This window comes from Chrysemys picta, chromosome 4 (genome assembly GCF_011386835.1).
Source record: "Chrysemys picta bellii isolate R12L10 chromosome 4, ASM1138683v2, whole genome shotgun sequence".
NCBI lineage: Eukaryota > Metazoa > Chordata > Testudines > Emydidae > Chrysemys > Chrysemys picta.
In genome coordinates, this window is record NC_088794.1 from 111,377,747 (window position 1) to 111,391,020 (window position 13,274).

Sequence of the window (13,274 nt, forward strand, 5' to 3'; positions counted from 1 at the left end):
CAATGTATTCTTTTCTCTTTTCTCACCTTTCTTTGAAGCATCAGAGATGGCCACCGCTGGAGATGGGATGCTGGACTGGGTGGGTCAGGGTTCTGAGGTGGCACCAAGCATTCCCGTTCTCTCAGGTGCTTGGGTAGCTAGTTCTTGCTCACATGCTCCAGTCTAATTGATCACCATATGTGGAGTTGGGAAGGAATGTTCCTCCAGGTCAGGTCAGTGACCTAGGTGGGTTTTCATCTTCTTCTGCCCCATTTAGGTGCGGCTCACTTGCCATATTATGTGGGTATATCTCACGTAATCACTTCCATGCCATTGCTGGGGCCTTGGGCATTGGTGCACCTCAATCCCTCCTGTTTTCTGCCTTTGGCACATAATAGTCTAGTCTCCTGTAGTCTGTAATACTTTAGGCTAATTTTGGTTGCTGGATTTAGTGTGTGGGTGGTGTCGGTGGCCTGTGTTATACAGGAGGTCAGACTGGATGATCTGGTGGTCCCTTCTGGCCTTAAACTCTATGACTACAAAACACCCAATAACCGGGCCAACATACAGTATTTATAAATTATCACAGAGAAGCTCCAAACCCATCACATCATCTATACTAATAAGAAACACATAAGACATCAAGTGTTGGTTTTGAGCAACAGCTCCAAAAGGTTGCTTTAAAGTTACTAATATTAATATATTTGTATTGCCTCAAGGGGTGTCTACACTTTGCTTTTTTGGCCCCAAATTTTCCATGGTTGCTTATACTGTTTCAGCTCTGGATTAGCATCAAGGGGAAGCCTAATGTAGCCAGGGCTCCAGGTGGCTACCAATGTTTTAAGTATTGTGTTGTCTAATCCTGCCCAGCGCAGGTCTGTGCAACACGGGGCTTTGAAATGTTAGCTGACACCAGAGCTTTGTCTATACCATTGCTGCCACTATTGATGGCACCAGTGGAGCTGAAACTCTAGTGCCAACACTGCAGAATGAATTTTAAGGAAATATTCCATAGAGTGGACAAGAGTTAAGGGTGAGGACAGTATAATAATTGAAACATCTTTTGTAATCATAAAATGAAAAGTTTTCCTGCAATTATTTCCCCTTTACATTTTTTGTTCTTGGAACTTTGGGAATCATGACTTTGAACTAGGCAGTAGTGGTTTCTGGTCATTTTCTTGTGGTTGCTAGGAGACAACATCCCTTAGGCAGCATATGTGACTCATAGACAACTCGTGCCTCTTGATAATACTGGGGGGGGCACAATCTAAAGGGGAGGGCACGTGACTCCCCATGTGTCTTTTCTGCCCAGTGACCCCCCTGCCCTGTGCCCAGCCTGGGGCCGCCGCACTCTACCTGCTCCGCCAGAGTTTCCTGCAGGGGGCAGGGAAGGGAGGAGCTCCGTCCTTCTCCCACTGCGCCTCTCCTCCCCTCCACACACCCTGGCACATTCAGCCGTTCTCTCTGGCAGCCGGGCCTGGAGAGCAGGATGGAGCCACTTCTCACACAGCTGAAGCTGGCTACTCTGGGTTGCTGACTCTGTGCAGCGTGGTGGCTTCCTGAGCAAGAGCCTGGCTGGGGCAGCAGCCTGCCCCACCGTCTCTGCTCCCTGCCCAGGCCAGCTGCCGGGGACGGGCTGAGCGAGCTGGTGCCTCCCCACCCCCCAGCATGTTTCTGACTTGCTTGTCCCCTGTCCCCAGCAGCTGGGCCCAGGCGGGGAGCAGAGAGGGCAGGGCCACCGCCCCAGCCAGGCTCTTTCTCAGGCAGCCGCCACACGGTGCAGAGCAGTGATCTGGAGTGGCCGGCATGAGAAGTGGCTGGCCCCACCCCTTCCACTCTCCGCCCAGGCCTGGTTGCCAGGGACAGAGGCCGAGTGTATTGGGGGATAGGTGCAGCTGGAGAAGGGAGCCCCTCTGCCTCCCCCTTGGCAGACCAAGCAGAAATCTGGGGTGGCACTTGACCCCCCCATCTTCCCCCCCCCCATGTTGCCTATGGTGTGACTGGTGCCAGATTTGGCAAAGCAATAGGCTTGTTATACACGTGATTATAAAGTTACTTTGACAAATCATAGAAAATGAAAAATCTCCAAGCATCTATACATGTGGCTCTGTGCACCAAGTAAAGGTCCTCCTTATAAGCACAATAAATCAAATGTTTCAATCATATACATTACCGTTCTTAAACAAATAGGAAAGTATGCTTGAAGAGTTTTACTCTTGAATGCTGAAGATCAAATTCTGCGTTTTTGGATATATATGTGCATAACAAGCATTTTGATGGATCTCTGCCCAGGACAGTTGCACAAAAATGTGTGGCACAGCCAAGAACTGAACCCAGTTCTCGAGTTCCAGTGCCCTAAATGCAATACTATCCTTCCTCTCTTTTTATTATTTGAGAGCTTTGTGCACACCCAGAGCTGTGCAGTCATATAAGAAGACACAGCATTACCCCAAAGAGTTTACAGTATAGTTTAGAAATAGATCAAATAGTTCAGACATTTTTAATGCACTGGGAAATTGTATTTGTTGAGGTGGTGCAGATGTTGTAGCTGAAAGTCTTTGCATAAAGTGTATTTGAAGGAGAAAAGGTAATCTGAGGAACAAAATAAGTGGGAGTCTTAATGGGCATTGGATCAGGACTAAAAAGAAGGAGTCAGTTCCAAATTTTACAGGCTGACATGAAGAAGAAGGGGCAGAGATGAGATTGGGAGAAAGATGAAAGGAATTGGTGAGAGTGAGTCATGGAGGAGTGAAGGGAGTAAGAGGAAACAGGAAGAAGAAGGTTTATAGTAGAAGTAAACTACGCTTGGTTGAAACAGCTGAGTCTGAACAGACTGGCACAAAGTGTGTTTGGTATTGAAATTGGGCTGTGAGAATGGTTCAGCTGGAAATCTGAACCTGAACAAACCAAGCCACATTGGAATCTGCTGAGTGTAATCCTGGCTCCACTGAAGTCAACAGGAGTTTTGCCATTGACTTTATTGGGGACAGGATTTCACCCTAAGTCTTGACAAGTTCACAGACTAACAGCATTGGCCTCTGTAATGATCAAGAAAAGGACTGTGCATGGAGAATTAATCATAGTCATATTTTTTTAACCATTGTCCCTGAAAACCAGGATTAATGTACTTTCTCAGGACAGGTTGCGGAAGTGTGCACTGCCAGTGCTTTCTGTTTAGTGGATGAAATGAGAACCTAAGTTTCTAGAGCTGTAAATCTGGCACCTTTCATTAGCAATTAAAATCACTGATTTAAGAAATTAATAAAACACTGACCTCAAGTGTATATTTATTTTTAGACTTGAGCAGTATGAAGAAGCTGTGAATTCATTTACCCAAGTGCTTAAACTAGATCCCTTTTCTCTGGATGCCTATGTTGCAAGAGGAAATTCATACATGGAATATGGTCATGAAGCTGGCAACACCCAAGCACAGAAAGACTTCCTGAAAGCATTGCATCTTAACCCAAAGTGTGTGAAAGCCAGAATTTGCTTAGGATACAATTTACAGGTAATACACCAAAGATCATAGTCTGTAATATCCTGTGACAAAGAGAGGAACATTATTTTTCATATATAAAATTTAGTCCGTACTCCATACATAGTAATACTGCAAACTAGTTAAACACTGTTCAGCCAGATAAAATAACTTGTATCCTTAATGGAACCCTTTGTTACTCTCTATCTTTCCCCTACTCACTTTAACTATTCTTTTCAACTAAAGGGATAGGCTGCAATTATTCCCTTTGAAATTTGTCTGTGCTGCATCTTACTTGATTGAGCAACAGAGGGTCCTGTGGCACCTTTAAGACTAACAGAAGTATTGGGAGCATAAGCTTTCGTGGGTAAGAACCTCACTTCTTCAGATGCAAGTAATGGAAATTTCCAGAGGCAGGTATAAATCAGTATGGAGATAACGAGGTTAGTTCAACCAAGGAGGGTGAGGTGCTCTGCTAGCAGTTGAGGTGTGAACACCAAGGGGGGAGAAACTGCTTCTGTAGGTGGATAGCCATTCACAGTCTTTGTTTAATCCTGATCTGATGGTGTCAAATTTGCAAATGAACTGGAGTTTAGCAGTTTCTCTTTGGAGTCTGGTCCTGAAGTTTTTTTGCTGTAAGATGGCTACCTTTACATCTGCTATTGTGTGGCCAGGGAGGTTGAAGTGTTCTCCTACAGGTTTTTGTATATTGCCATTCCTGATATCTGACTTGTGTCCATTTATCCTCTTGGGTAGTGACTGTCCAGTTTGGCCAATGTACATAGCAGAGGGGCATTGCTGGCACATGATGGCATATATAACATTGGTGGACATGCAGGTGAATGAGCCGGTGATGTTGTAGCTGATCTGTTTAGGTCCTGTGATGGTGTTGCTGGTGTAGATATGTGGGCAGAGTTGGCATCGAGGTTTGTTGCATGGGTTTGTTGCAAGGGTCGAAATGACAGTCTGGACCTATACATAGAATGCTTCCGCCGATGTGCACAGACAGAAGTTGTGGAAAAACAACATCGCTTGCCTCGTAACCTAAGTCGTGCAGAACGCAATGCCATCCACAGCCTCAGAAACCACCCTGACATTATCATCAAAGAGGCTGATCAGAGGTGTAGCGAGCGCCCTCCGTACCCTCCGACCGGAGGGGGCCCCGCAAGGAAGGGGGCCCCTAAAAGTGGCAAAATAAATACCGCATTCCAGTTTCTGCATTGTAAGGGGCCCCGCCCGGACATATGTTTGGAGGGGGCCACCGTTCGGAAGGGGCCATGTTCTTTGTTGCTACGGCCCTGAGGCTGATAAAGGAGGTGCTGTTGTCATCATGAACAGGTCTGACTACCAGAAGGAGGCTGCCAGACAACTCTCCAATACCAAATTCTACAGGCCACTTTCCTCAGATCCCACTGAGGAATACACTAAGAAACTGCACCATCTACTCAGGACACTCCCTACACTAACACAGGAACAAATCAACATACCCTTAGAGCCCTGTCCGGGGTTATTCTATCTACTACCCAAGATCCACAAAGCTGGAAATCCGGGACGCCCCATCATCTCGGGCATTGGCACTCTCACTTAAGGACTGTCTGGGTATGTGGACTCCCTACTCAGACCCTACGCCACCAGCACTCCCAGCTATTTCCGTGACACCACTGATTTCCTGAGAAAACTACAATGCATTGGTGACCTCCCAGAAAACACCATCCTAGCCACTATGGATGTAGAGGCTCTCTACACAAACATCCCACACACAGATGGAATACAAGCTGTCAGGAACAGTATCCCCGATGATGACACAGCACAACTTGTTGCTGAGCTCTGTGACTTTATCCTGACGCACAATTATTTCAAATTTGGTGACAATATATACCTCCAGACCAGTGGCACCGCTATGGGCACCCGCATGGCCCCACAATATGCCAACATTTTTATGGCTGACCTGGAACAACGCTTCCTCAGCTCTCGTCCATTCACGCCCCTTCTCTACCTACACTACATTGATGACATCTTCATCATCTGGACCCATGGGAAGGAGACCCTGGAAGAATTCCACCATGATTTCAACAGCTTCCACCCCACCATCAACCTCAGCCTGGACCAATCTACACAGGACGTCCACTTCCTAGACACCACAGTACTAATAAGCGATGGCCATGTTAACACCACCCTATACCAAAAACCCACCGACCGCTACGCTTACCTTCATGCCTCCAGCTTCCACCCCGGTCACACCACACGATCCATCGTCTACAGCCAAGCGCTGAGGTACAACCACATCTGCTCCAACCCCTCAGACAGAGACCAACACCTATAAGATCTTCACCAAGCATTCTCAAAACTATGATACCCACACAAGGAAATAAAGAAACAAATCAACAGAGCCAGACGTATACCCAGAAACCTCCTGCTACAAGACAGACCCAAAAAAGAAACCAACAGAACTCCACTGGCCATCACCTACAGTCCTCAGCTTAAACCTCTCCAACGCATCATCAGTGATCTACAACCCATCCTGGACAATGATCCCTCACTTTCACAGACCTTGGGAGGCAGGCCAGTCCTCGCCCACAGACAACCCGCCAACCTTAAGCATATTCTCACCAGCAACCACGCACCGCACCATAACAACTCTAACTCAGGAACCAACCCATGCAACAAACCTCGATGCCAACTCTGCCCACATATCTACACCAGCAACACCATCACAGGACCTAACCAGATCAGCTACAACGTCACCGGCTCATTCACCTGCATGTCCAACAATGTTATATATGCCATCATGTGCCAGCAATGCCCCTCTGCTATGTGCATTGGCCAAACTGGACAGTCACTACGCAAGAGGATAAATGGACACAAGTCAGATATCAGGAATGGCAATATACAAAAACCTGTAGGAGAACACTTCAACCTCCCTGGCCACACAATAGCAGATGTAAAGGTAGCCATCTTAAAGCAAAAAAACTTCAGGACCAGACTCCAAAGAGAAACTGTTGAGCTCCAGTTCATTTGCAAATTTGACACCATCAGATCAGGATTAAACAAAGACTGTGAATGGCTATCCAACTACAGAAGCAGTTTCTCCTCCCTTGGTGTTCACACCTCAACTGCTAGCAGAGCACCTCACCCTCCCCGATTGAACTAACCTCGTTATCTCCATACTGATTTATACTTGCCTCTGGAAATTTCCATTACTTGCATCTGAAGAAGTGAGGTTCTTACCCACGAAAGCTTATGCTCCCAATACTTCTGTTAGTCTTAAAGGTGCCACAGGACTCTCTGTTGCTTTTTACAGATTCAGACTAACACGGCTACCCCTCTGATACTTACTTGATTGGTGGATTTACTGTTGAGTACCAAGAGACTTGATCTCCTTAATCAGCCCAGAGAAAAATAGAGTCGTATTGGTACTCATGCCCAGAAACCTTGTATGGTATTCATAGAATCATAGAATATCAGAGTTGGAAGGGACCTCAAGAGGTCATCTAGTCCAACCCCCTGCTCAAAGCAGGACCAATTCCCAGCTAAATCATCCCAGCTAGACACCAAGCTGCTACATACGAAGTGACTTAGATATTTTTGGTGAATCTATGTAAAAGGAAAATCTTGTATGTTAAGCAGTCATGTATGAATTGACATATTGTGTGTTTTTCTCCTCTCTAATTCCCATTGTTACTGTGCTTTGTTGTTATACCCATTTGTCTGAAAAAACTCTCTTTCCAACAAAGTTGTGAGTTAATTTTGTGCCTGTGTAAATAAGGGACTAATTTTATCAGCCTGCAACAGGCTTACTTGGGTAGGCCATGTGCAAATTTCCTCACACAGCTCTGCCAATATGTTTTAATTCTAATTAATTAATGTTTCACTGTGCTTTATAAAGTACTATCTAAGTGCTGAGTGTTATCAACAGTCTTAAAAAGCAGCCTTCCTGACAATGTTTTCAGTCATACAAGGAAGTCTCTTTCAACAACAGAGTGCTGGTTCTGCTGAATGGATCCGATTTGTGTGACTGTTTCTTGGGGAATCAGATAAGATTACCAAACTTATTTGTACTCTGTCAAAATTCAAATCCAGGTCTTCCAAGGTAGAATGTTAGTGAACCCGTGAATCAGTCATCAGAACTTGAAGAAGTGGGGTCTAGCCATTTACTTCTCTCAGATCTTTCTGTTCCCCCTCACTCAACAGCTTATCCTGCCCCATTCATATTTCCATCCCCTTTTTAGTCTCGCATCTCTTACTCCTCCATAACCAGTGGGGCTGGGCCTACTTCCAGCCTGGATATAAAATATCAGATCACTTGTCCATGGGCAGCTAAGACCTCAAATTTGGCTACATGACAATAAAACATAGCTCTCCCAATTTTAAGGTTATAGGCTCATACTCACAAGTAAATGAAAGTGAGATATTGTTGCTGTCTAACAGAATTTCTGTGCTTTCTTCATATACTGTTTTGAACAATTATGCTGGTGTTTCTCATTTTTATTCTCTCGTATTTAGTGAGTGGCTCTCACTAGATCTAACTTATTTAGTTTTGGATAGTGTGTAACCCAAGGATTATTATTATTATTATTTTAATATCTCCAGGGAGAGAGGGTCACATCAAGACATTCTGATGTTATTGTGGGAAGGCAGGTGCATAGAAATGAGTCTTCACTTCATTATATTATCATACAGGGCCAGACATTTAAAACTTGAGGATAGAAGCCCAGGTACAACAGCAATTGCATGTGCAGTTCTTGCAAAGGTGGTGTGTGGATATCTAACTAGCTATTTGCATTCATCTTTTCCCAGTTCGTGCACAAAATTAAATAATTGAATGTGGCAACATAGGGGCATGTGCAATTTTCCCACATGCCTATACTTTTTGAAAATATGGCCATTGGCATGTGGTATGTTTAATAATATTCATATGTTAAAACTCTTTTTAGACCTTTGGAAAGTTTCAGAAAGCTTGGAATCAATTTACAGTTGCCATTGACATTGATCCAAAATGCCATATTGCCTATGACGGACGAGCTGTGATCTGTCTTCAGATGGGTGATACTTTTGCTGCATTTCAAGATACAAATGCAGCACTAAAGGTAAATGTTGGTTTTCAGTTGATTTATAAATATGAACCTGCTATTATTAGGCCACTAAATAATGCACATAAATTTGAAGAACAGTGTATGAATAATTGTAGATTTAAATTAGGAGGTGCTTTCTATTTTTATACGTTTCCTTTAAAGAAAGAGTCTTGTTATTAATGTAGAAATGTGGACTTTGTTCAAATAAGAGTGCATATATTATTACATTTCAGCTCACTACCACTGCTCAGCTGCTTACAAACCGGGGTGTCATTAACCAGTTTATGGGTTACTTAAACTGTGCTATGAAAGATTATCAGCAAGCAATTTCCATCAACCCTGGCTATGCTTTAGCCTATTTCAATGCAGCAAATATCTACTTTCATCACAGGCAATTTTCACAGGTAGGTTTTATGTTCTATTTTCATACCATTCTTAGTACACTTTTCCTTGACTCAGGAATAATGGCATTGATACAAATTAGTGTATAAATGTAAGATTTTACTTGAATCTTTTAACATTTAATTTAATAATTTAGCTGCATTCTGATAGGGTATGAATTAATATATAGTAATAAGTAATACATAATACTACTATGTTCTATTACTGTTCGTTTTATCTGATGATCTCAAAGTGCTTTACAAATATTTATGAATAAAGACTCACAAATTTTATAGATGGGGCCAAAAATCTTCAAAAATTCCTAAGTAATTTAGAAACCTAAATCTCACTGTCTTTCAATGAGACTTAGGCTAATGAATCAGCCAGGTGCTTCTGAAATTTTTGCCCTGGAGACTAAGGCAAAGAGAAGTCAAGTAATTGTCCTAGTTTACACAGTAATTCAGTGACAGAGTGAGGAGTAGAACCCAAATCTCCTGTCTCACAGGCTTATGCTTTAACTACTAAGCCAGGTTTTCTCCCTGATGTAGTACCCTCAGAGTCCTGAATCACTCCCTTCTGCAGAAATACCCTGGGGAGGGCCTGAGGTAATCAAACACCAAAGTTCCCCTTGCATTTTCCTAGTAAGCTCTTTGGAGGCAAGGACCATTTCATATTTTCTGTACAGCCTCTAACAGAGTGGGAATAGGGCTGCCACCCGTCCGGTTTTCACCTGGACAGTTTGGGTGTCTGGGTGCCATTTAACAAACCCCGATGTCCGTTTTTAAAAAAATCTGGGGTGGAAAAGGTATAGTAGGGGTGGGTACTTGGGGGAAGAGGTGGAGAAGTGGGTGGGGCCTTGAAGGAAGAGGTAGAGCAGGGCAAGGGCCTTGAGGGAAGAAGTGGAGCAGGGGCGGGGCCTTGGGGGAAGAGGCGGAGCAGGGGGAGCAGGTTTGGGGAGTCCAGTTACCAGCTATTCGAAAGGTAGCAACCCTAAGTGGGAACCCAATCTTGATTGAAACCTCTGGGTGTTACCATAGTACTACTAATAAATAATAGTAAATCATTCTGTTGCGAAAGAGTGGCTGAATTCTTCTTCTCAAAGATCCTTGCAAAAACCTTGTCATTCTTGCATAAATCCTGTGGATTTCTGCTACCTTGATTATTAATACAATATAAAAATATATACAGCATTTCAGAAGTTTGCATGGTACATAATATCTTCATTTTATATATTTCACAGGCCAATTCCTACTATTCCAAGGCATTACAGCTTGACCCACGAAATGAATCTGCAGTCCTGAATCGAGCTATTACAAATACATTATTACAAAATATCGAAGAAGCAAAAGAAGATTTTGAGAAGGCAATTTGTCTCTGCCCTTTCTCTGCAGCAGTGTACTTTAACAGGGCAAACCTCTATAGAACATTAAAGCAATATGAGCTAGCTGAGAAGGATATTTCAACAGGTACTTTTTGTTCAGTACCTGGCATAGTTTCAGTTATAATAATAAGAACAAATTATTTTGCCTCTATTTCACAGGTCAGAAAGTATTAGCAACTATTTCCGTTTATGTATTTAATATATTTATTTAAGTTCTTAACTTCTATAGGAGTGGCTATGAGATTGAAAAGGGAGTTGTAATGAAAATGCCAGCTAAAAATTATTATTGTTTTTCTAATGAAAATTAACTAGTAGAATTGGGCAATATTTTTTTTTTGGACAAATAATTTTATTTGCCAAAAAATGCAGTTTTGGGTCAACAGAAACTATTTGTGAATTTGAGCTGAATTTGACTAATGGTTTTAGCCGGAAAACAAGCTTTTCTGAAAAAGTCTAAATGTCTCCTTTCACTGTTTTCAAAATTAAACATTTTGACTTTTTGTTTTTAAACAAAGCTATGTTTTGAATTTAGCTATATTTAATTAAAAATCCCCCAAAAGGATTATGACCCAAAGAGCCTAAATGTGTGAGTAATTTTTTTTTTTTGATGGGGGAGATAGTTGTTTTGGTTAAAAAAAAAACCCCAAAACAACTATTATGGGTTCACCCAAAATGATTTTTTTGAGAGGGGGAGGAGGGTTCAGTTCAGCCACGAAACCAAAAAATTCCATTATCTGTTTATTTCCAATTACTGATTAGAAGAAAATGTGTCATATGTAATATGTACCATAGCAGCTGAACTCTGAGCCAGATTTTCAAAGAAAGTTGTAGCAGAAAGATGTGCACTCACGCTACCCTCACAAACCCTGAGGGCATCTGAGTTCATTACCTACTCAGTCACTACTGCTTTAGCCAATTACAGATAAAGATTTTTTTTAAATTAATTTTATAATGTATACATAGAGCTAAGTTTCACAAATCCCACATTTGTGTGTGAAAATCAGCTAAGTGCATCCCTGTTTGCCACCCATCTTTAACCACCCCAGATTCAATTCCTGTCTTTCGATCTCAGCTACCAAAGCCATGGTCAGGTTGTTTGACCGTTCCTAAAATGAAGTTATTTCATTGGATTTTGATAGCAAAGTCCTTGAATCACAGCCCTATGCAAACTCGAGTACCATTGTTATGCTACTGTCTGTACTTTGAACCAAATAATAGTTGATTGCAAGTGCAATAATTTTTCCACCAACAATAAATATGATCAAGTCTTACTGAGAAGTTAGCCGGTACACATTTACAATATAAGTTTGTCTAAATTATATGAAAACATGACTTGGGTAAAGATGTATAAAATTCCTTATTTTCACTGAATTTTTTCCATTAAAAGTAGATTTTCATGATGTCAGAACAGAATAACTATGAAATCTTGTCTAGGGAATTGATTACTGTAAAATAGGGAGTTTGCTGGGAACTAGACTCTTTAAACAACAGATTAAATACTTGCCAACAGTTAGTTATTTAAATACCTTTGAACAATAGGAAATCTGACTCTGAGACAATGTGCCTTGCTGGCACCAAGGAATAGATTGATAATGGTTTCCTACTGCTTGATTTTTGTTTTGGTGTTGAACCTGATTTGGGAGGGAGAATGTGGCTTCTGATGCTTCAGCAGTTGCTAGAGTCAGATTTATAAACATGCCATGATGATATCTAACATCAAGATGAGAAAAAGGAGAGTCAAAGGGAGACAGTAAGAGTGTAAATATCTTAACAACATTACTTAGCTCCTGCTATAAAAATAATATGAATTGGACATATGTATTTCCTATTGAGAGCATGTGGGTTTTGAAATATACTTTGTCTCAACTTTCAGATGGGCTTTTAGCATGTGCTGTTTTTTATAATAATAATCATAACAATCTTTTGAAATTTAAAAATGCCTTAACATTTATTTTTCATTTTTACAGCATTGTCAATTCAACCTAATGACGCTTTGATGTATAAACTAAGAGCTGATGTTCTTGGTAAAATGGGATTCAGTGAAGAAGCCATTGCTGATTACAAGCAAGCAATCAGCATTCAAGAAATGATCGATGCAATGTGAAAAGATTCCAGTTCCTGCAAAACATGATAACAAGTTAGGTCTATTTACAGAGATTTGCCTTATTTAAATGAGAGATTTGTTTAATTATATCTCAAATATTATTTAGAAGAATGTATTATGTTAGCTCTAGGCTTGGCACAAAAGGTTAGTTTTTATACTTGAAAAAATTGTTAATACTGTGATAAACCATCTTCATTTTTAGATGAACTTCTGCACATGTTATCTTCCTGAATAATTTAATTGCTTCATTCAGTGCAAAAATGGAACAGAACTATTTAAGAACAGAATGCTAGCATTAAAGAAGTAATTTCACAAAGAGAACAATAGATTGTCTTTATTGATTGGCACCAAATGGCAGTTGGAGAACGAAACACAGACAAAGGAATAAATATCATCATGGAAGGCCTCATCTTTATTTACTTGGGTCCGATGTGACGTTAAATGGCAAAATAACCAATATTTAAGTTTGACCCCCTTTCATCCAACCCTTAGGATTCAGCCCACCTCTGATTCCTCTCTCCCTCTCCCAGTGATAGGGAATGAGTGTACACACAAGGTGTACCTGAGTCTTTGCTGACTTCAGATCTTCCTTTCTACTTTAGGTTAATATGGTCCACCTGCCATCTCCTGGACCTCTTACACATTTGCCCCTGAGAGCTGGCCCCTTTGAGGTTCTTACCTACACTGGACACCAGCTATAAATTGCAACAAAATTTACAAACTGCACTAGTTAAATTTACAATGTGTAAATTATTGTTCTTTCTCTATACTAACATAAACAGGCCCCAGGATGCTGCTGGTGATCTAGTCAGACCCATTGCAGTCTTGTATATAGTTTGAATTGTATTTCCCTCAGTTAGAGGATGGGGGAGCAAAGCAGCA

The 13,274-nt window shown here is 41.6% G+C and overlaps 1 protein-coding gene across 6 annotated transcripts in view; it reads left to right on the forward strand.

The window, feature by feature from the left end:
* TTC6 (tetratricopeptide repeat domain 6) overlaps positions 1 to 12,708 on the forward strand; it is a 141,352-nt gene extending 128,644 nt beyond the window's left edge. For all 6 annotated transcript variants that reach the window (XM_005301543.5, XM_005301542.4, XM_042858491.2 and 3 more), the window contains 5 exons: positions 3,277 to 3,487; positions 8,389 to 8,541; positions 8,760 to 8,930; positions 10,148 to 10,373; positions 12,256 to 12,708. In XM_005301543.5, the coding sequence (XP_005301600.2) occupies positions 3,277 to 3,487; positions 8,389 to 8,541; positions 8,760 to 8,930; positions 10,148 to 10,373; positions 12,256 to 12,392 (898 nt within the window). In that variant the 3' untranslated portion in view covers positions 12,393 to 12,708. The remainder of the gene's footprint in view (positions 1 to 3,276; positions 3,488 to 8,388; positions 8,542 to 8,759; positions 8,931 to 10,147; positions 10,374 to 12,255) is intronic.
* Positions 12,709 to 13,274: the final 566 nt, after the last annotated feature.